This window comes from Stegostoma tigrinum, chromosome 1 (assembly GCF_030684315.1).
Source record: "Stegostoma tigrinum isolate sSteTig4 chromosome 1, sSteTig4.hap1, whole genome shotgun sequence".
Lineage (NCBI taxonomy): Eukaryota > Metazoa > Chordata > Chondrichthyes > Orectolobiformes > Stegostomatidae > Stegostoma > Stegostoma tigrinum.
This window is the reverse complement of record NC_081354.1, coordinates 117,836,836-117,860,602: the sequence shown is the minus strand read 5'-3', so window position 1 is coordinate 117,860,602 and position 23,767 is coordinate 117,836,836. Positions and strand designations below refer to the sequence as shown.

General features: G+C 41.8%; 1 protein-coding gene across 5 annotated transcripts in view; it reads left to right on the top strand.

Moving 5' to 3' along the window:
- trappc13 (trafficking protein particle complex subunit 13) overlaps positions 1-23,767 on the top strand; it is a 79,972-nt gene that overhangs the window by 21,404 nt on the left and 34,801 nt on the right. For all 5 annotated transcript variants that reach the window (XM_059648115.1, XM_059648107.1, XM_059648105.1 and 2 more), the window contains 4 exons: positions 6,067-6,166; positions 15,751-15,835; positions 17,437-17,564; positions 23,214-23,286. In XM_059648115.1, the coding sequence (XP_059504098.1) occupies positions 6,067-6,166; positions 15,751-15,835; positions 17,437-17,564; positions 23,214-23,286 (386 nt within the window). The remainder of the gene's footprint in view (positions 1-6,066; positions 6,167-15,750; positions 15,836-17,436; positions 17,565-23,213; positions 23,287-23,767) is intronic.

The following is a 23,767-nucleotide window of genomic DNA, read 5'->3' as shown; positions in this document are numbered from 1 at the left end:
TGGAATCTGAACAAAGGAAAGAATGCTTCCATTAAGCCAAAAGTTCATTTCGCCTAAATATTTTTACATCAGGAGTGCGACAGCAACGATATTCCTCAATACATTTCTAAGAATCGCAAAATCCATTCCTGACCATATGTCCTGTTCTTGAAGTGTGTTAAACTTGTTTGTTACACCATCTGTGACATACACCAGCAGTGACTATAGAATGAAATGCATGTGTTAATTTTAACCTCCCCGCGGTTTACCATTCTATCTCAGCACACCTTGATGATTATGTCATCTGTCTAATATATGTTTGATTCAGATTGACCTGAAATATCAAGCCCGCTTTTCATTAATTATCTCTAAATAACCCAGATCTAAAAGTCCCATTTGTAGCTTGTACATAGATACTCCAAGTTTGAATTACTAGTCAGCTGTACCATTCTTTTACTTCCTCTGACCAGTTTACTGCTCAATCTATGTAATGAACGCACAACTATCTGACCCATTACTTGTTTTTCAACATTTGTCTGCTTTTACAACTGTGTCCTTTCTAAAGCCTACTTGTCTGCACAGTCCCCTCAACCTTCAATAATTTTGTGGAAAAAGCACATTTCCTATCTTAAGATCTCCTGTACCATGTCTCCAAGGAGAACAGTTCCATTTGTCTGGTACACCTTCGTAGCTGAAATTTCTCGTCCCTGGAATTATTCTTGTAAATCTTTCTACATTTCACCAATGCATTTGCATTCATCCTACACTGTGGTATCCAAAATTATACACAAAGCACTGAGGTCAAGTAAGTGTCTTGCATGTGTTTAGCATAAAATGCTTGCTGTGGAACTCTTGCCACTACTAATGAATCCCAGGATGCTTTCTAACATGATATAATGAGTCCTTGTGAATCACATAACTAGGGCTGTGAATAGGGCTTTAAACTAAATAGTTGGGTGGGGTGTGGAGGGGTTGAGTGTTGAGTTCAGTTGAATGGAAAAGGTTAAGTCAGGGGAGGGCTTGGGGGAGGTTCATTTCTGAACAAGTTATACGAAAAGAGAATGGAATGGACCAGGAATTTAACTTCAGGCAGAGCAGATAAAGGCACAACTATGAGAAGGGGAGCAGTTAACGCACGACTGAGTGTGTTGTACATAATTGTATGCAGTATATGTAAGAAGGTGAATGAGATTGTAGTGCAGATTGGAAATGGCAGTTATGTGTGTAATGGGCGTTGCAGAGTCGTGGCTGCAAGGGCCTTGGGGCTGGGAACAAAATGTCTAAGGATACATATCCTATCAAATGGATGGCCAGATGGGCAGAGGACAGGGTTAGAAGGTAGAAGATAGATAGAACATTACAGCACAGTACAGGCCCTTCGGCCCTCGATGTTGTGCTGACCTGTCATACCGATCTCAAGCCCCCTAACCTACACTATTCCATGTACGTCCATATGCTTATCGAATGACGCCTTAAATGTACCTAAAGTTGGCAAATCTACTACTGTTGCAGGCAAAGCGTTCCATTCCCTTACTACTCTCTGAGTAAAGAAACTACCTCTGACATCTGTCCTATATCTTTCACCCCTCAATTTAAAGCTATGCCCCCTCATGCTCGCCGTCACCATCCTAGGAAAAAGGCTCTCCCTATCCACCCTATCTAACCTTATTTTATATGTTTCAATTCAGTCACCTCTCAACCTTCTTCCCTCTAATGAAAACAGCCTCAAGTCCCTCAGACTTTCCTCGTAAGACCTTCCCTCCATCCCAGGCAACATCCTAGTAAATCTCCTCTACACTCTTTCCAAAGCTTCCACATCCTTTTTATAATGCGGTGACCAGAACTGTACGCAATACTCCAAGTGTGGCCGCACCAGAGTTTTGTACAGCTTCACCATAACCTCTTCGTTCCGGAACTTGATCCTTCTATTAATAAAAGCTAAAACACTGTATGCCATCTTAACAGCCCTGTCAACCTGGGTGGCAATTTGCAAGGATCTGTGTACATAGACACCAAGATCTCTCTGCTCATCTACACTACTAAGAATCTTACCATTAGCCCTGTACTTTGCCTTCCGGTTACTCCTACCAAAGTGCATCACCTCACACTTGTCTGCATTAAACTCCATTTGCCACCTCTCAGCCCAGATCTGCAGCTTATCTATGTCTCTCTGCAACCTGTAGCATCCTTCGTCACTATCCACAACTCCACCGACCTTTTTGTCGTCTGCAAATGTACTAACCCATCCTTCTACGCCCTCATCCAGGTCATTTATAAAAGTGACAAACAGCAGTGGACCCAACACCAACGCTTGCGGTACACCACTAGTAACTGGTCTCCAGGATGAACATTTCCCATCAACTACCACCCTCTGTCTTCTTTCAGCAAGCCAATTTCCGATCCAAACTGCTATATCTCCCAGAATTCCATTCCTGCACATTTTGTACAATAGCCTATTGTGGGGAACCTTATCGAACGCCTTGCTGAAATCCATATACACCACATCAACTGGTTTACTCTCATCTACCTGTTTGGTCACCACCTCAAAGAACTCAATAAGGTTTGTGAGGCACGACCTTCCCTTCACAAAACCGTGCTGACTATCCCTAATCAATTTATTCTTTTCTAGATGATTATAAATCCTATCCCTTTTAACCTTTTCCAACACTTTACCAACAACTGAGGTAAGGCTCACAGGTCTGTAATTACCAGGGTTGTCTCTACTCCCCTTCTTGAACAGGGAAACCACATTTGCTATCCTCCAGTCATCTGGCACTATTCCTGTAGACAATGACGAATTAAAGATCAATGCCAAAGGCTCGGCAATCTCCTCCCTGGCTTCCCACGGGATCAGAGGATAAATCCCATCCGGCCCAGGGACTTATCTATCTTCACCCTCTGAAGGATTTCCACTACCTCTTCCTTGTGAACCTCAATCCCACCTAGTCTAGTAGCCTGTATCTCAGTATTCACCTCGACAACATTGTCGTTTTCTAGAGTGAATACTGTTGAAAAATATTCATTTAGCGCTTCCCCATCTCATCGTACTCCACGCACAACTTTCCACTACTATCCTTGTTTGGGTCTAATCTTACTTTCATCATTCTTTTATTCCTTAAATACCTATAGAAAGCCTTAGGGTTTACCCTGATCCTATCCGCCAACAACTTCTCATGTCTCCTCCTGGCTCTTCTGAGCTCTCTCTTTCGGTCTTTCCTGGCTACCTCGTAGTCCTCAAGTGCCCTAACTGAGCCTTCACACCTCATCCTAACATAAGCCGCCTTCTTCCTCTTGACCAGAGATTCCACCTCCTTCGTAAACCATGGCTCCCGCACTCTACAGCTTCCTGACAGGTACATACTTATCTAGGACGCACAGGAGCTTTTCCTTGAATAAGCTCCACATTTCTAATGTGCCCATCCCCTGCAGTTTCCTTCCCCATCCTATGCTCCCTAAATCTTGCCTAATCTCATCGTAATTGCCTTTCCCCCAGCTATAACTCTTGCCCAGTGGTATACACCTATCCCTTTCCATCACTAAAGTAAACATAACAGAATTGTGATCGCTATCACCAAAGTGCTCACCTACTTCCAAATCTAACACCTGGCCGGGCTCATTACCCAGTACCAAATCTCATGTGGTTTCGCCCCTTGTTGGCCTATCTACATACTGTGTCAGGAAGCCCTCCTGTACACACTGGACAAAAACTGACCCATCTCTAGTACTCGAACTATAGTGGTCCCAGTCAATAATGTCTTCTTTGTAAGAAATTAAATTAAATCAATAGTAAGAGTTGGAAGGCATAGAATCTGCATGGGTAGGGTTGAGGAGCTCCAAAGGATAAAAGACCCCGATGGGAGTTGTGTAGAGGACTCTTAGCAAAAGTCAGGATTTGGAGAAGAAAATAAATCAGGAGATAGACAGGCGTGTGTGAAAGATTTTATTACAATAATCGTGGGTGACGTCACTATGCTGGTGGACTGAGAAAATCAAGTTTGCAGCAGATCTCAAGAATAGTAATTGGTGGAATGTCTTCAAAATGGTTTTTTGGAAAAATTTGTGGTAGAGCCCACGAGGGAACAGGCATTTCCGGATTTAGTGATGTGTACTGAGGAAGACTTGACTAGGAAGCTTAAGGTGAAGGAACCCTGAGCAGGCAGAGACCATAGCATGTGGTGTATATGGATTTCAGCAAGGTGTTCGATAAGGTTCCCCACAATAGACTATTGTACAAAATGCGGAGGAATGAAATTGTGGGAGATATAGCAGTTTAGATCGGAAATTGGCATGCTGAAAGAAGACAGAGGGTAGTAGTTGATGGGAAATGTTCATCCTGGAGACCAGTTACTAGTGGTATACCGCATGGGTCGGTGTTGCGTCCACTGCTGATTGTCATATTTATAAATGACCTGGATGAGGGCGTAGAAGGATGGGTTAGTACATTTGCAGATGACACTAAGGTCAGTGGAGTTGTGGGATAGTGACGAAGGATGCTGTAGGTTGCAGAGAGACATAGATAAGCTGCAGATCTGGGCTGAGAGGTGGCAAATGGAGTTTAATGCAGACAAGTGTGAGGTGATGCACTTTGTTAGGAGTAACCAGAAGGCAAAGTACAGGGCTAATGGTAAGATTCTTAGCGGTGTAGATGAGCAGAGAGATCTCGGTGTCCATGTACACACTTGCAAGTTGCCACCCAGGTTGACAGGGCTGTTAAGAAGGCATATACCGTGTTTTAGCTTTTATTAATAGAAGGATTAAGTTCCGGAACGAAGAGGTTATGGTGAAGCTGTACAAAACTCTGGTGCGGCCACACTTGGAGTATTGCGTACAGTTCTGGTCACCGCATTATAAGAAGGATGTGGAAGCTTTGGAAAGGGTGCAGAGGAGATTTACTAGGATGTTGCCTGGTATGGAGGGAAGGTCTTACGAGGAAAGGCTGAGGGACTTGAGGCTGTTTTCATTAGAGGGAAGAAGGTTGAGAGGTGACTGAATTGAAACATATAAAATAATCAGAGGGTTAGATAGGGTGGATCGGGAGAGCCTTTTTCCTAGGATGGTGACGGCGAGCACGAGGGGGCATAGCTTTAAATTGAAGGGTGAAAGATATAGGACAGATGTCAGAGGTAGTTTCTTTACTCAGAGAGTAGTAAGGGAATGGAACGCTTTGCCTGCAACGGTAGTAGATTCGCCAACTTTAGGTACATTCAAGTCGTCATTAGGCAAGCATATGGACGGACATGGAATAGTGTAGGTTAGATGGGCTTGAGTTTGGTATGACAGGTCGGCACAACATCGAGGGCTGAAGGGCCTGTACTGATCTGTAATGTTCTATGTTCTATATAACATGTTAGAATTGACCCTGCAGCTTGAGAGGAAGAAGATTGAATCAGATGTAACAGTATCGTATTTGAGTAAAGGTAACTGCAAAGACATGAGGAAGGAACTGGCTAGAGTTTATTGGAAGGTGACCCTAGCAGTGAAGACAATGGAGGAACAATGGCAGAAGTTTCTGAAAGTAATTCAGGAGTCACAACAAAATTCATCCCAAGGAAGAAGAAACACATTAAGGGGAGGAAGTGGCTGATGGGAACTCAGGAGCTGCATAAAAGCAAATGAAAGATTATACAATACGGTAAAGATGATTGGGAAGGCTTTAAAAACCAGCAGACAATAACGAGAAAAGCAATAAATGGGAAGAAGATGAAATACACGAGTAACTAGCTTGTAACATAAAAGAAGATTGCAAGAGTTTTTTTAGAAATCTGCAAGGCAAGCAAGGACTGTGGACCACTGGAAAATCAGGTTGGCAGGCTGATACAAAATTGGCTACTTCCAGTTTACTTTCTTTAAGTATCCACAAGTCAACAGAGAGGCAAGAGTGGACAGTGGACCACTGGAAAATGATTGAGATAGATCCTTGATTAGTAAGGGGATCACTGGTTATGGGGACGAAGCGGGAGAATGGGGTTGAGAAACATTTCAGTCATGATCGAATGATGGAGCAGACATGAAAGGCTCAATGGCTTCATTCTGCTCTATAGCTTATGCTCTTGCGGATTTATGACAAATTACATATTATTTCCTTAGGAGACCTTTTCAGTCAACTTATGAAGGATGATCCCTCTACAGTTAAAGGAGCAGAGAACTTTATGTTGGGGGAAATGTTGACTCTCCCTCAGAACTTTGGGTAAGAATTTTCAATCATTCAGGCATACATTTGTCTTTTGTTTTTGTTCTTGTTCTCGTTCTCCTCACTCCTTAGTGTGGAAGGTTGCCAGAGGTTACAGCAGGGTATGGACAGGTTGGAAACATGTGCAGAGAAATGGCAAATGGAGTTTAATCTGGACAAATGTGAGGTAGCATCAACTTATAGATGAATCAATGCGTACAAGTTCGCAGTTCCTTGAAAGTGTCAACACAAGTGGGTAAGATGGTCAAGAAGGTATATGACATGCTTGCCTTCAGCTGGGCATAGAATAGAAAAATCGGCAAATTGCGTTGCAGTTGTATTGAACATTAGGCTACATTAAAAATACTGTGTACGTTCCTGGTCGCCACACTGCCCGAAGGATGTGGAGGCTTTGGAGAGAGTACAGAAATTGTTTACCAGGATGTTGCCTGGTTTCAAGGATATTAGCCAAGAGGGGAGATTGGACAAACTTGGTTTGTTTTCAGTTGATTGTTGTAAAATGAGAAGTGACGATACATGTGAGCAGGCAGAGAATAGAGGGTTACGGGCAATGTTTAAGGGAAACTTTCTTTGTTTAGAAGGGCATCGTATGTTGGCGCAGTCTTTGTGGGCCGAATGGTCTTTTCCTGTACAGTACTGTTCTTTGTTGTTCAAAGAAAAAATGGCCAAGAACTGGGGGGAGCAATATTGGGAAATTATCTTTATGGGAATGGTGGAAACAGAACTATGAAAGACTATGCAGGTTCAGAAAAATCACTAGTCTTTCAGTCCTTAAAACATATGAAGTTTATTTTCTCTTTGATACCCCATCAAGAAGTCTATTCAATTGTTAGAGTCATAGAGTCTTACAGCATGAAAACTAACCCTTCAGTCTAAGCAGTACATACTGACCAAGTTCCCCAGTCTAAACAAGTCCTACTTGCCTGCATCTGGCCCTCCAAACCTTTCCTATTCATATACCTATCCAAAGGTCCCTTAAATGTTGTAACGATATCTGCAACTACCATTTCCTCTGGTAGTTTATTGTACATACAAACTACCCTCTATGTGAAAAAGTTGCTGTCAGGTACCCTTTAAATATTCTCTCATGTTAAACTTATGCCCCGTACCCTGAGGTATGAAGAACTATCAGCCCTAAATGCGACTTTAGTCAATTTGAATAGGTGTACCTTTTTTTCTTAATTTTGTTTTCTAGTCTTCCTCCCTTGTCACCCCTAGCCACCCTGCTTCCTTTAAAGATTGGGAAGCCTGTTTGATTTTGTTCTAGAGTGTGTTGTCTCTTACAAGTATTCAGTCTTGTGGCTTGGTTTTGAAGACGTACAGCTAATATCCCTGCTGTTGCTTGGTTACAAGAATACCATACATTCTAAATTATGGTTGTCACTATGATGTTGGAGTGCATTTGATAAAAAATGGTCAGAAGGGCTGGATGTGATGTTCTGGGGGAGAAATGGGTATTTTTAAGTAACAGGAGTGGTGCCAGAGCATTGGAGAATTGCAAAGATTTCCCTGCTAGAGGGAAAAATGGATAATCGTAGTAGATATACGCCACTGACTTAACTTTAGTTATGGGCAAATTATTGAATTCCGTTTTGAGGGACAGTAAAACCATCATTTAGAAAGGTATAGATTAATTGAGGAAACTCAGTGTGAATTTTTTCAAGGGAGGTCATGTCTGAATAACTTATTTTGTGAGAAATTGACTTGTATGGTTGATGAAACCAGTGTGGTGGATGTGTTTTATGTAGATTTTAACAAAGGCTTTTCACAATGTCCTATGTGGCAGGCCGGTCAAAAAGTGTAAGACTTGGGATTAATTGATTTTAATTGTTTTTATTGGCAAGTGTGCTGAAATTCTTGGGTGACATTCTTAACAAGTACTTTGTATTGGCATTCACCAAGAAGAGGGGTATGATGGATGTTGAGGTTAGGGATAGATGTTTGATTACTCTAGGTCAAGTCGACATGAGGAGGGAGGAAGTGTTGGGTATCCTAAAAGGTATTAAGGTGGACAAGTCCCCAGGTTCGGATGGGATCTATCCCAGATTTAGAGGGAAGCGAGAAAGGAAGTAGCTGGGGCCTTAACAGATATCTTTGCAGCATCCTTAAACACGGGTGAGGTCCCGGAGGACTGGAGAATTGCTAATGTTGCCCCCTTGTTTAAGAAGGGTTGCAGGAATAATCCATGTAATTATCGACCGGTGAACCCGATGTCAGTGATAGGGAAGCTGCTGGAGAAGATACTGAGGGATAGGATCTATTCCCATTTGGAAGGAAATGGGCTTAGCAGTGATAGACAGCATAGTTTTGTGTAGGGAAGGTTACATCTTACCAACTTAATAGATTTCTTCGAGGACGTAACAAAGTTGATTGATGAGGGAAAGGCTGTACATGTCATACACATGGACTTCAGTAAGGCATTTGACAAGGTTCCCCATGGCAGGCTGATGGAGAAAGTGAAGTCGCATGGGGTCTAGGGTGTGCCAGCTCGAGGGATAGAGAACTGGCTGGGCAACAGAAGACAGAGTAGTAGTGGAAGGGGTTTTCTCAAATTGGAGACCAGTGACCAGTGGTGTTCCACAGGGATCTGTGCTGGGACCACTATTGTTTGTGATATACGTAAATGATTTAGAGGAAGGTATAGGTGGTGTGATTAGCAAGTTTGCAGATGACATGAAGATTGTTGGAGTAGCAGATAGTGAAGGGGATTGTCAGAGATTAAAGCAGAATATAGATAGATTGGAGAGTTGGGCAGATAAATGGCAGATGGAGTTCAATCCGGGCAAATGCGAGGTGATGTGTTTGGAAGATCTAATTCAAGAGTGAATTATACAGTAAATGGAAAAGTCCTGTGGAAAATTGATGTACAGAGAGATTTGGATGTTCAGGTCCATTGTTTCCTGAAGGTGCCAACGCAGGTCAATAGAGTGGTCAAGCAGGCATATGGCATGCTTTCCTTCATCGGATAGGGTATAGAGTACGAGAGTTGGCAGGTCATGTTACAGTTGTGTAAGACTTTGGTTCGGCCACATTTAGAGTATTGTGTACAGTTATGGTCGCCACATTACCAAAAGGATTTGGATGCTTTGGAGAGGGTGCAGAGGAGGTTCACCAAGATGTGGCCTGGTATGGAGGGCGCTAGCTATGAAGAAAAAGGTTGAGTAGATTAGGATTATTTTCATTAGAAAGACAGAGATTGAGGGGGGACCTGATTGAGGACTATGAAATCATGAGGGGTATAGACAAGGTGGATAGCAAGAAGCTTTTTCCCAGAGTGGGGGACTCAATTACTAGGGGTTATGAGTTCAAAGTGAGAGGAGGAAAGTTTATGGGAGATATGCGTGGAAAGTTCTTTACGCAGAGGGAGGCTGGTGGGTGCCTGGAATGCGTTGCCAGCGGAGGTGGTAGACGCAGACACATTAGTGTCTTTCAAGATGTATCTGGACAGGTACATGGATGGGCAGGGAGCAAAGGAATACAGACCCTTAGAAAATAGACGACAGGTTTAGACAGAGGATCTCAATCGGCACAGGCTTGGAGGGCCGAAGGGCCTGTTCCTGTGCTGTAATTTTCTTTGTTCTTTGAAATAGAGCGAAAAGCTTTGTTGCAAGTAGTACAGTCAGATCACAGCAAGCAAAGGATTAACAGATCAAAAAGACTTTGAGGTATATAGATTACATTGCAGGTTACATTATTTGAGGCTGGACTCCATTCAACAGTCTGATAATGGCTGGAAAGAAGCTGTTCCTGAACCTGCTTGTGCGTGTGTCCAGGCTTCTGTATTTTCTGCCTGACAGAAGAGGTTGTAAGAGGTCACTACCAGAGCGCAAAGGGTCTTTGATGATGTTGACTGCCTTTCTGTGGCAGCAAGCCGTGTAAATAGAGTCCATTAATGGAAGATTAGCTTCCGTGATGGTCTAGGTTGTGCACACCACTTTCTGCAGTTTCTTACAGTCCTGGGGAGAGCAATTGCCATACCAGGCAGTCAGGCACCGGGACAGTATGCTTTCAATGGTGTATTTTAGAAGTTAGTGACGGACCTTATGGACATGTCAAATTTCCTGAGCTACCTGAGGAAGAAGAGGCATTTTTGTGCTGCCTTGACTGTCACATTTACATCGAGTCATAGAGTCCTACAGCACAGGGACAGGCCCTTTGGGCCAAAATAGCCCATCCACGCTAACCCCGTTTCCCTGCACTTGGCTCATATCCTTCTAAACCTTTCCTAACCATGTATTTGTGCAAATGCCTTTTAAATATTGTTGATGTAGCCACCTCAACCACTTCTGCTAGCCACTCATTCCATATGTGTACCACCCTCTGTGTAAAAAGAAGTTGCCCCTCAGGTTATAGTGATAATGGGAACTGCAGATGCTGGAGAATTCCAAGATAATAAAATGTGAGGCTGGATGAGCACAGCAGGCCAAGCAGCATCTCAGGAGCACAAAAGCTGACGTTTCGGGCCTAGACCCTTCATCAGAGAGGGGGATGGGGAGAGGGAACTGGAATAAATAGGGAGAGAGGGGGAGGCGGACCGAAGATGGAGAGTAAAGAAGATAGGTGGAGAGAGTATAGGTGGGGAGGTAGGGAGGGGATAGGTCAGTCCAGGGAAGACGGACAGGTCAAGGAGGTGGGATGAGGTTAGTAGGTAGATGGGGGTGCGGCTTGGGGTGGGAGGAAGGGATGGGTGAGAGGAAGAACAGGTTAGGGAGGCAGAGACAGGTTGGACTGGTTTTGGGATGCAGTGGGTGGTGGGGGAAGAGCTGGGCTGGTTGTGTGGTGCAGTGGGGGGAGGGGACGAACCGGGCTGGTTTAGGGATGCAGTGGGGGAAGGGGAGATTTTGAAACTGGTGAAGTCCACATTGATACCATTAGGCTGCAGGGTTCCCAGGCGGAATATGAGTTGCTGTTCCTGCAACCTTCGGGTGGCATCATTGTGGCACTGCAGGAGGCCCATGATGGACATGTCATCTAAAGAATGGGAGGGGGAGTGGAAATTTTCTCACACACCACCCTACCAACCTCCGGATACAACGCATCATCCTCCGACACTTCCGCCATTTACAATCCGACCCCACCACCCAAGACATTTTTCCATCCCCACCCCTGTCTGCTTTCCGGAGAGACCACTCTCTCCGTGACTCCCTTGTTCGCTCCACACTGCCCTCCAACCCCACCACACCCGGCACCTTCCCCTGCAACCGCAGAAAATGCTACACTTGCCCCCACACCTCCTCCCTCACCCCTATCCCAGGCCCCAAGATGACATTCCACATTAAGCAGAGGTTCACCTGCACATCTGCCAATGTGGTATACTGCATCCACTGTACCCGGTGTGGCTTCCTCTACATTGGGGAAACCAAGCGGAGGCTTGGAGACCGCTTTGCAGAACACCTCCGCTCAGTTCGCAACAAACAACTGCACCACCCATTCGCAAACCATTTCCACTCCCCCTCCCATTCTTTAGATGACATGTCCATCATGGGCCTCCTGCAGTGCCACAATGATACCACCCGAAGGTTGCAGGAACAGCAACTCATATTCCGCCTGGGAACCCTGCAGCCTAATGGTATCAATGTGGACTTCACCAGTTTCAAAATCTCCCCTTCCCCCACTGCATCCCTAAACCAGCCCAGTTCGTCCCCTCCCCCCACTGCACCACACAACCAGCCCAGCTCTTCCCCCCCCCCCCCCCACCTACTGCATCCCAAAACCAGTCCAACCTGTCTCTGCCTCCCTAACCGGTTCTTCCTCTCACCCATCCCTTCCTCCCACCCCAAGCCACACCCCCATCTACCTACTAACCTCATCCCACCTCCTTGACCTGTCCGTCTTCCCTGGACTGACCTATCCCCTCCCTACCTCCCCACCTATGCTCTCTCCACCTATCTTCTTTACTCTCCATCTTCGGTCCGCCTCCCCCTCTCTCCCTATTTATTCCAGTTCCCTCTCCCCATTCCCCTATCTGATGAAGGGTCTAGGCCCGAAATGTCAGCTTTTGTGCTCCTGAGATGCTGCTTGGCCTGCTGTGTTCATCCAGCCTCACATTTTATTATCTTGCCCCTCAGGTTCCCATGTATTCTTTTCCCTCTTATCTGAAATTGATGCCCTCTGTTCCTTGATTTCCCAACCCTGGGAAAAAGACTAAGTAGATTCACCCTATACATGCCTTTCATGATCTTCTACACTAGTGTAAGATCCCCCTCAGTCTCCTACACTCTAAAGAAGAAAAAGTTGTAGCTTGTCCAACCTCTCCCTTTAACTCAGTCCCTTGAGTCCTGGCAACATCCTTGTAAATTTCTTCTGCAATCTTTCCAGTTTAATAACATTTTCCTAGAGCAAGGTGACCAAAATTGAGCACAATACTCCAAGTGCAGCCTCACTAATGTAACGTTCAAAAGCATCATAACTTTCAGTCATTCTACTCAATACCCTGACTGATCAAGGCCAGGGTGCCCAAAGCCGACTCCCCTTTCAGAGAACTGTGCATCTGAAATCCCAAGGTTTCTCTCTTCCACTACACTCCTCAAGACCCTACCATTCACCACGAAACTCCTACCTGGATTTGACTTTCGAAAATGCAACGCCTCACACATCTATATGAAACTCCATTGCCGTTTCTCAGCCCACTTCCCCAGCTGATCAAGATCCTGCTGCAGTTTCTGATCACCTTCCTCACTGCCCACGAAACCGCCTATTTTAGTGTTGCCCGAAAACTTACTAATCATGCCTTGTACATTCTCATCCAAATCATTGGTATAGGTAACAAACAGCAATGGGCCCAGCACTGACCCCTGAGGCATACCACTAGTCACAGGCTCTAGTCAGACAAGCATCCTTCCTGTATTCCCCTCTATTTGGTACCATCAAGCCAATTGTAAGTCCAATTTGCCAGCTCTCCCTGGATTCCACGTGATCTAACCTTCCACAGCAGCCTACCATGTGGAACCTTACCAAAGACCTCACTGAAATCCGTATAAATTATGTCTACTGCCCTGCCCTTATCAACTTTCCTGGCCACTTCATCAAAGAACCCGAACAAATTTGTGGGGCATGGGAAGTCCACGACAGGTCATCAGTTATTGTCATTCTGAGGAACTTGATGCTTGATCTCACAGAGAATGACAATTTGGATTAAATATTAGTTTAATGACAAGAAGCAAAGGGTTATCATCGGCAGGTGTTTTGTAAATATAAAGCTGTTACCAGCACGGTTCTGCAGGCATCAGAATTTAACCCTTATCTTTTTCCAGTTTCTATCATTGATTGAAATGGCAAGATGCAGAAGGTTGTCTGTGTGGTGGACAGCGTAAGATGGCAGGATGATAGAGATAGTTTGTTCAGTTGACCAGAAGTGGAAAATTTAATTTAGTCTTTAGAAGCGAGGAGTTTTGTATTTTTGGAGTTGTAATAAGGCAAGGAAATATGGCATGTTTTTTCAATAGTTAAAGCATTGAACACGAGTAGGGACGTTTGTGCCAGAACTGATTGGAATGAAGATGAGTAAACACATATTTCCATTAAAAGGAGATGTAGAGACCTGGAACACACTGCCTGATAGGGTGAGAGAGTCAGAAGTGCTTAGTATACTTAAAAAATACGCTTCAGTTGCTACTTAAAGACTTCCAACTTGCAGTTCTTCAGACCCAGTGCAAGAAGGTGTTTTTAGCTGAACAATTCTTTGTCAATTGGCACAAACATTATGGGCTAAGTGGCCTACTGTGTTGTAAATTTTCTGTGATTCTATGAAGAAGTTAGCCAGGATATTGGACTGGCTTTTTGGTTGAAGAATTGAGATGTTCAATGCGTACATGGACACGCACACACACACACACACACACACACACACTTACATACACACGCACACGCACGCACACATGCACGCACCTCCCACAGCACATTTCCTACAATATAAAGTATGTGGTTCTGTCATGTTTTTTCCAGAGTGAGCACTTTGCATTGGGTCTTCTGTTGCTTTGATTGTATCTATCGCATTCAAATATTTTGCTTTTGGACTCTAATGAATGCAATTCCTGATTTCATGTGTACTTGTCAAACTTTCTGACTGTCGAGTCAATGAACATCCTAGGGAGCTGTGAAGTGATTTTATTTGTCATGTCCTCAAAGAGGAGTTTGCACATTCCATGTGGACCGTGGAATTGCACACTTGGTAAATGTGACAAACTTCTTCAGGAATGATCAGCACTTCATTTACCCCATTCAGTTGTTTCCTGCTGGAGTTGTTGATGCATGAATACACCTTTGGCCTGCTTCTCTTTAGATGCTATTATTCTAATTTATCAATATTAAATTAATAACTGTAGAATTATCTTGATCAGTTTATTGCCCTTGCAGTAGAATTAGATATTACATTTGTCTAGTATTCCAAGAAACCATCGTACAGCTTTGTGATAATTCTGTAGATAGTAACCTAAAATTCACTGGGTTAGCTGAAATTAAATGAAATGAGAAGAAATGAAGCATGAAGTTTGCCTTTTTGATAAAGTCAAACAACCCTGGTGATGACCTAATGATTATTAAAGCACTGCTTTCAATGTGTTGCTGTGTTTTGCTGAAGGAATATGTGTATGTCTATATTAAGCATTGTGACTCAGTGATAATGAAAGGAACTGTCACAGCACCTCTGGAAAAGCTGGAGCCTTGGTTTGAAAGCAGGTTATTAGCTGCGATAATGCAAATTACTTATCAGCTAAATTTGTGATTGTGAAGTGTAAATATCATACAGTTGATTAGATGACATGAAAGTAGTAAGGAAATGGCTTATTTGCGTAGCCTAAACAAACTGGCTTGAAGTTAGATATCTGTAACTCCCAGAGATAAGCCTTCTTCCAGGGAAACGTAAACAAGTGTTGATGAGCAAACTGACCATGATATACATTGAATTATAATGCTGAGAACTTATAAATCAGTTAGTACGTTTGAATAAATAAAACCTAGATTTTTGCTTATTGAAAAGCTCAGGTATTTTCAGTGTTTATAATTGCAAACAGGAATTAGCTTTATCCCCACTGAATTGGCTCATAAGAATGTGCTTAAATTGTGTCCGAGATTGATTGTGAACCTCAAACTTCCCTTCTTTCTCCGCTGCCCTAAAAGTTGTTAATGCCTTGTCAGGTAACTTTCCCATTTACCCATTCAATTTAGTGACTGCTATTCGTATGTGAACCACAGGTGATTATTTCACTGGGGTGGAAATTGATATTACTGTCTAAAATCAGTACAGATAAGGATTTTATCTTTCAGTTGGTTAAAGCAAATCTCATTGATTTAACCAACCGGCTGAGGTGGGCATTAACATAAAGTGCTGTGATCACCTGACGGTCAAGCATTGCTTTCACATTGGAGTAGAATATAAACATAAAAAGGGAAGCTAAAAGTAGTAAACATATTAAAGAAGGCCTTTCCTACTTGTTGTTGTGAAAAATATCAATATATAAATGTTATATATTGCTTTGAACTCTGCACTATTTGTCTTTATGCTGTTTTGGAATGTGCACTATTTTCGTACTGTGCAGAAATATTAATTGTAATTTCACATTTGAATTTCTCATCTTGGGCAGGAATATTTTTTTGGGTGAAACCTTCTCAAGCTACATCAGTGTACACAATGACAGCGTGCAAGTTGTTAAAGATATTTTGGTTAAGGTAAGACAATGATATTATGCATCTGATTTACTCACAGGAAAAAACATCTTTAAGCGCGTTCCATTTTCTTCTGGCATAAGCAAGATTTTTGTGACAATGATAAGCAAATTTCTTTGATTTCAGTGCCATTGTGATTGTTGGTGGGTGACATTTTTGTACTGTTCCCATTAGTACCAACATTCGGAAGTGCAGTTCTAGTTTAGCCTTGTAAGCTTGGGCTATGTTTGGAGAAAGCATTTTAAGCAGTATATTTTTATGATAAATTACTCCTTTGTTCATCGTTTCATCGGTATCTAACATACTGATCAAGTTTATTGATTGACTTATAATGAACTTGAGGATTACTAGTAACTAATTGCTAGAGTTATTTTAAGCAAAAATGCTTTTGCAACGTTAGTTACTAACGTGGTCAGATCCAGTCACACCATATAGCTAAAGATGTCAGTCTTGCCTCTTGCCCTAAAGTCTTGCATCTTGATATTTGGTTTCTCTGGGACAAACGAAGTTTGGACCAAATGACCTTTTTCTGCTCTTTGTGATCATAGAGCAGTTTTCAGTGGAACATTTAGCAATATTGTAGAAGTAGTGTTCATAATTACAAATATGTCTAAATTTCAGATATGTGATTACTTCTCTCTGTGCAACCCCTCCCCCTACCCCAATACTCCCCCTGCCACCCCCCCCCCCCACCCCCCCACCCCCCACCCCACTATGGGTTTCAGAAATTTTTCTTGTTTCTTTTTATTTCCTTTTCCTTACCTCAACTATTAGCTGTTTGGCCAAAGTGCTTCCTTAAACTAAATTGGCAGGAAACCATTGAGAGGATAGGAATTGGGACATCATGTTGCAGCTGTATATGACATTGGTGAGGCCACTTTTGGAATAGTGCAAACAATTCTATTTGCCCTTCTGTAGAAATGATGTCGTTAAACTTGAGAGGGTGCAGTAAAGATTTACACGGGAGGACTGAAGAGTTTGAGCTATAGGGAGAGGCTGAATAGAATGGGGCTTTTCTCCTTGGAGGGTTGGAGACTGAGGTGTGACATGATAGAAGTTTATAAGATCATGAGGGGTGTGGATAGGGTGCATAGCCAAAGTATTAATCCCGGGGTGGGGGAGTCGAAACTAGAGAGCGGAGGTTTAAGGTGAGAGGGGAAAGATTTAAAAGGACCTAAAGGGTAACTTTTTCATGCACAGAGTGGTGCATGTATGGAACAAGCTGTCAGAGGAAGTGGTGGAGGCCTGGTACAACTAAATTATATTTAAAAGGCATCTGAATGGGTACCTGAATAGGAAGGGTTTAGAGGGATATGGGTCAAATACTGGCAAATGGGACCAGTCTGCTTCTGTGCTCTATGACTCTAGTTCCTTGAGTTTACTTACAACCTTATCTGTCTTTGGGTTGGTTGAAATTAATTTGTGGTGTAAGGGAACTTTCAGCTACAAACCTGTATCTGGCATTAGCTATATCCACTGAATTACTTAATTCATCACCTGTTTTTGTCACAGCTTCTCATTCTTAAGTGGAAGACAGTTTTTAAAAGCAAAAGCTGTGGATAATTTAGCAACCTTTTGTTTACCTGTCTATCCTTTTAAACAAGGCTGATCTTCAAACCAGCTCTCAACGTTTAAACTTATCAGCTTCAAATGCTGCAGTGGCTGATCTTAAACCTGACCGTTGCATCGATGATGTGATTCACCATGAAGTGAAAGAAATTGGAACACACATGTAAGTTCTATATTTCTATTGAAAAAAAGACTGAAAATAAACATGTATTAAAAGATCTACCTAATGATCATGGCACTGGTGTGTTCTTTTGAGTGGGAAAGGATCATAATTCAAGGCATAAGTGTGAAGCTACAAGAACGTTTTGTAAGAATGCTCAGCCAGATTATTATATTTTGGAAAAGACGACCCTTTGCATCTCGCACAGTTGCAGAATTTTGTAAACTGCACCCAACACTTAAATGACAATTCAATAACTGTGGCATTTTTCAGATTGATGAGATGCTTATGTTGTTAATTTGATACGTTTTGTAATTTTAATCTTTTGATTTATCGTTGATCACCGTAAGTGTTATACAAGTATTATATTGAGCCCATCAAATATGTTTTAACGAGGATTTTAAATAGCAAATTATTTCAACACTTTATTACCCTTTGAGGCAAAACAAACCTTATCTGTATGGTTTCATGTCCATCATTAAGTTAATTGTCAGGCATGGCTCAGTTGGTAGCCTATGAACCATAAAATTCTGGGTTCACATCCCACTTCAGGATTTGTGCCCACATATCAAGGCACTTTAGTATTGAGGGAGTGTGCAGAGAGGTGCTGTCTTTTGAATGTTCAGCCAATGGTCAGCCTGGCATTTACCAGGTTGCCATTTAATGTAGCACACTATGTTCAGGTTTACTCATACATTGTATGGTACAACACTTCAAAAGTACTTAATGGAATCAAAAACCTTATATAAATGCAAGTTTCTTTTTCTGATTTCTGTTTGGTCCCAGTGGACTGGATAGAAAGACTAAAAAGTAGGACACTTGAACAGTAGCAGACATTTTAGGAGATATTCAATTCCTCCCAACTAAAATGTATTCTAGAGAGAAAGAAATATTGTAAGAGAGGGAGAAAAAACATCCATGACTAAGCAAAGAGGTTCAAGATAACACACAGAGAAAAACTAAGTCGTACCATGTTGCAAATGTCTGTAGCAAGTTGCTAGATTGAGAAACTTTAAAAGTCCAACAAAGGGTTGCTTAAAAAAAGTATTATAAAGAGGAAATGTTAATTATACAAAGCCTAGCACAAAACAAAAAGAAGTTAGCAAAAACTTTTAGAAGTATTTAAATGGAATAGAGTAGCTAAAGTGAATGTTGGTTCTTTACGGGACTAGACTGGGAAGTCAGTCATGGGGAATACAAACGGCCCAGACTTTAAGTCAATATAGAAGGGTCTAGGCCCGAAACGTCAGCTTTTGTGCTCCTGAGATGCTGCTTGGCCTGCTGTGTTCATCCAGCTCCACACTTTGTTATCTTGGATTCTCCAGCAGCTGCAGTTCCCATTATCACAGATAATGCAGATGTTTTAGGAAAGGAGGAACTTAAAGATCACCACCATTAGGGGAAAAAGAACTGAGCAAATTATCGGAATTAAAGACAGACAAGTTCCTAGTGCTTAATGGCCGACTCCTAGGGTTTTAAAGGAAGAGGCAGTGGAGGTAGTAGATTTAAAGTTTTTGCGAAGATTTGTAGCTTGGTTTGTGGATGAGCCGTGCGTTTGGTTGCAGATGTTTCATAATATTGTCAGTGCGCCTCTGGTGAAGTGTTGCCCCTCTTGTTATTTATATGCCTTAGTTTTCTGGCATGGTTGGCACTACTTCCAGTTCTGTTTTTCAGTGGTTTGTATATCAGGTTCAGTTCGATGTGTTTGTTGTTGCTTCGAATGTTAGGCCTCCAGAAATTTCCTGGCATGTCTCTGTTTGGCTTGTCCTATTATTGATGTGTTGTCCCAATCAAATTCCTGTCCTTCTTTGTGTATTGAGACTGGTGAGAATTGGCCATGTCTCTTGGTGGCTTGTTGGTTTTCATGTGTCCTTATTGTCAGTTTTCTACCAATTTAGGCAATGTAATGTTTTTCACAGTCCTTACATGGTATTTTGTATAATTATGTTAGTTTTATTGGTTGTGAGTATGGGACGGTCTGTTGCAGGTTGGTGGACTACTCTGATGCCTAGGGTTCTGAGTAGTCTTGTGGTTATCTTTGATATGCCTCTTATGTACGGTAGGGTGACTTGTGTTTCTGGCCATGTTGTGCCTTCTTGTTGTGGTTTGTCATAGGGGTAATGGCGGATTGTGTTTTTAGTGTATCCATTCCTTTTGAAAGCTCCGTATAAGTGCTCCTGTTCTGCTTTGCACAATTCCGAATTGCTGCAGTGTGTTGTGGTTTGTTTGAATAATGTCCTGATGTAGTTCTGTTTATGGGTGTTGGGATGGTTGCTAGAGTAATTTAAGTATCTGGTTTGTATGTGTGGTCTTTTGGTATATGCTAGTCTGGAGTTCCCCGTTGTTCTAATGTTCTACCATTTTGTCCAGAAGGGGTAATCGTTTATTGTTCTATTTTTCTTTTGTGGTTTATTCCGGTAAGGATGTTCTTTATGTATTGGTGGTTTTCTTCTAGTCTTGTGCGTTTGATAATCATGAACGTGTCATCTACTTAGCGGACCCAGAGTTTGAGTTTTATAATGGGGAGCGTTGTTCATTCTAACCTTTGCAGTACTGCTTCTGCAATCGGTCCTGATGTTTTGGATTGCATTGGTGTTTCGTTGATTTGTCTGAATATACGTTCATTGAAGGTGAAGTGGGTTTCATGGGGTCCCTGCCTGGCTGATTTGTCCAGCAGTGTGGCAATTGTCTCTTTAGCCAGGTCAATGTTTGTAGATGCAAATAGTGCTTTTACATCAAAAGATATCATTATCTTGTACTCTTCTATTCTGATGTCCTTGATGATGTTGAGAAATTCTTGGGAGGAGTGGATGGAGTGGGTAGTGTTGTCAACTAAGTATTTCAGTTTCTGTTATGGTTCTTTGGTTAGTCTATATGTTGGCGTGCCTGGCAGTGAGATAATGGGTCTAAGGGGAATCCCTGCTTCTGTACCTTGGGGAGCCAATAGGAGCGGTGTGTGTTGGATCCCTCTAGCTTCACTTTTTGGTAGTCTGTCTTGCTGATATCTCCTCAGTTGTTGTGGGGTGCCTGTCTTCCTGATTTGTCTAGCAGTGTGGCAATTGTTCCAAAATTCCTTGGATTCTGGAAGAGATTCAGTGGATTTGAAAAGTGCTAATGTAACATACTTATTCATAAAGTCGGGGAATCGGGGGGTGGGGTTCGATGGCAGAAACCATAGATCAATTATTTTAATGTCTGATGTGTGGAAATTGTTGGAATCCATAATTATAGAAATAGCAATGGGATATTTGGAAAGTCAAAACGCAATCCATCAAAGTGAGCATGGTTTTATGAAGGGTGAAATGTGCTTGACTAACTTGCTAGAATTCTTTGAAGATGTAACAAGCAAAGTGGATAATGGTATATCCAGATTTCAGAAGGCATTTAATAATGTGCCACACAAAGGGTTAATCTACAAGTTAAGGCCACACAAAGGGTTAATCTACAAGTTAAGATCACATGGGGTTAGGGGGAAATATATTAGCTTTAATAGAGGATTGTCTAACTAAGAGAAAGCATGGTTGGGATGAATGGGACTTTGGTTGGAAAGTTGTAACTAGGATGATGCCATAGTGTTTGGTCCTTGGGGCTCTAACTATTTGCAATCTATATAATGACTTGGATGTAGTGATAGCGCGTACAATGTAATATAACCAGATTTTCAGGTGGTACTAAGATAGTTGATAAAGTAAGTTGCAATTAAGAAATACAAAATTTATAAATAGAATGACTAGATTAGGTGGATGGACCAAGATTTGACAGATGGAATTAAAAGTAAATAAGTATGAGGTTACCCATTTTGGTTGGAAGAATAAAAAGTCAACTTATTATCTATGTGGAGAGGAACATCAAAATGCTTTCTTGCAGATTGATTTGGATAGAAAGAAAGCTAGACGGCAGCTTCACGAATGATATGTAGGACAAATGGAATTTGGAATTTATTGCCAAAGGAATAGAGTTGAAAAGGAAAGAAGTGTTGTTGCAAGTGTATAAGAATCATTAGAATCCCTACACTGTAGAAACGGGCCATTTGACTCAACAAGTCTAAACCAACTCTCCAAAGAGTTGGAGAGTTCCACCCTGACTCACTCCCTACCCTATACCCAATGAATTCCCATCGCTAATCCACCTAACCTACGCATACCTGGACACTATAGACAGTTTAGCATGGCAAATCCACCTTACCAATACATCTTTGGACTGTGGGAGGAAACTGGAGCACCCAGAGGAAACCCACACAGACGTGGGGAGAATGTACAAACCCCACACAGACAGATGCCTGCGGCTGGAATTGAACTCTTGGTTCCTGGTGCTGTGAGGCAGCAGTGCTAACCACAGAGCCCTGGTGGAATTGCATTGGAGAGAGTTCAGAAAACGTTCACTTGATTAATTCCAGAAATCATAATTTTTACTTTTTACAAGATGCAGAAATTCACCAAAGATCCTGATGTATCATCGTCAAAACTCACGACCACTTCCATCTAGAAGGACAAGGGCAGCAGGTTCATGGAAACATCACCACCTGCACGTTCCCTCTAAGCCATTCACCATCCTGATTGGAAATAAATCACTGTTCCTTCACTGTAGCTGGGTCAAAATCCTGCAGTTCCCTCTCTAAGAGCATTGTGCGTGAACTTACATCATGTGGACTGCAGTGGTTCAAGAAGGCACCTTCACAAGGGCATCTAGGGATAGGCAATAAATGTTGGCCATCAAGCAATGCCTCTGCCCCATGAATGAATAAAAAAGATGAAAGACTTGCCTTATGAGGAGAGATTGAACAGTCTAGGTACAGCCAATTGAATTTAAAAGAATGAAAGGACATTGAATTGAGATATGTAAGATGCTAAAGGAGATAGATAAAGTAGACATGGAGTGAATGTTAACCATTGTGGAGCTATATAGAATGTGAAATCATAGTTGTAGGCTGAGATGTGGCAAATTTAAAACAATTAGGAGGAATTACTTCTCTCAAAGGGTCATGAGTCTGTGGAAGTGCAGTGAATGCTGGAGCTCTGAATAAGTGTAAGGAGGAGTTAGATTGATCTTCAATTAGTAATGGGTTGAAGGATTGTGTGGTGTGGGCAGGAAAGTGGACTTGAGGCTGAGATGAGATCAACCATGATTGTGTTAAATGGTAGAGTGGGCTTGAGGGACTGATTTCCCCAATTTGTCTCCTAGTTCTTATGTTTTTATATTTACACCCTCTGATCTTACTTTTCGTATTTATCATTGAAATAATATGGGTTAAAACATTATTTTTCATAAGATATCCCTTATCTTAAAAATTCCTTATCCCTTATCTTAATCATTCAGTGTTTCTAATTTTCTTCCTACTTATCCTTGTCATACCAAGAATCAGGTTCCTGGCTCTTTGATCCACCTTATTTGGTGTGGAGATTCTTTCTTTGTGATATGGTGACAACTGGGAAACAAGTTGTATATTTAAATCGAAGCACACATGACCTTTTAAAATATGTGAATCAAACACCTTTCTGTTGTATCCACATTGGTTGGTACCATGCAGGTTGCTGGACTCGGTACTTAATCAAATCTTGCTTGTTAAGTTTATAATGAACACATCATTTGTTATGTATGAGATAGTTTATTCTATTTATTGATTTATTTTTCCACTTGTCTTTGTTTTTGCAGCTTAGTTTGTGCAGTCAGCTATACCACACAAGCTGGAGAAAAAATGTACTTTAGAAAGTTCTTCAAATTTCAGGTAGTACTTATAAGTTTTGTACTGAACTATTTTTAAAATGTACAGAAATGAAAGAATTGTGGCCAGTTTGTTATTTTTCATGTAACAATTTATTTCCATACCTTTTTCTTTCAAATGAATTTTTAAATTGAAGATTTGGTCAGCCGTTCCTGATTACTTTGCTTGCAATGTGCACAAAATTGAGCAATGAAACATGCTACACAAAACATTCAAATTACTATTTATTTCTTGATGCAAGTTGAGCAAATATATTTTTTCACAAAAATCTTTGGTGTTTTCTGGGTTTCCAGATTGAAATAAAATATGATATTTAAGCTGAATGTAAATTGTCAGGCAAAACAAGCTTTTCCTTCCTTAACTAAAAATGCATGCTTTTAGTTTAAAATCAATTAAAATATATTTGCATAGAAATTAATTGTTGACAGGATCACAGGATGTTAGAGGTGTGGATACTTCAGATCATCTTAATCCATTACACAGA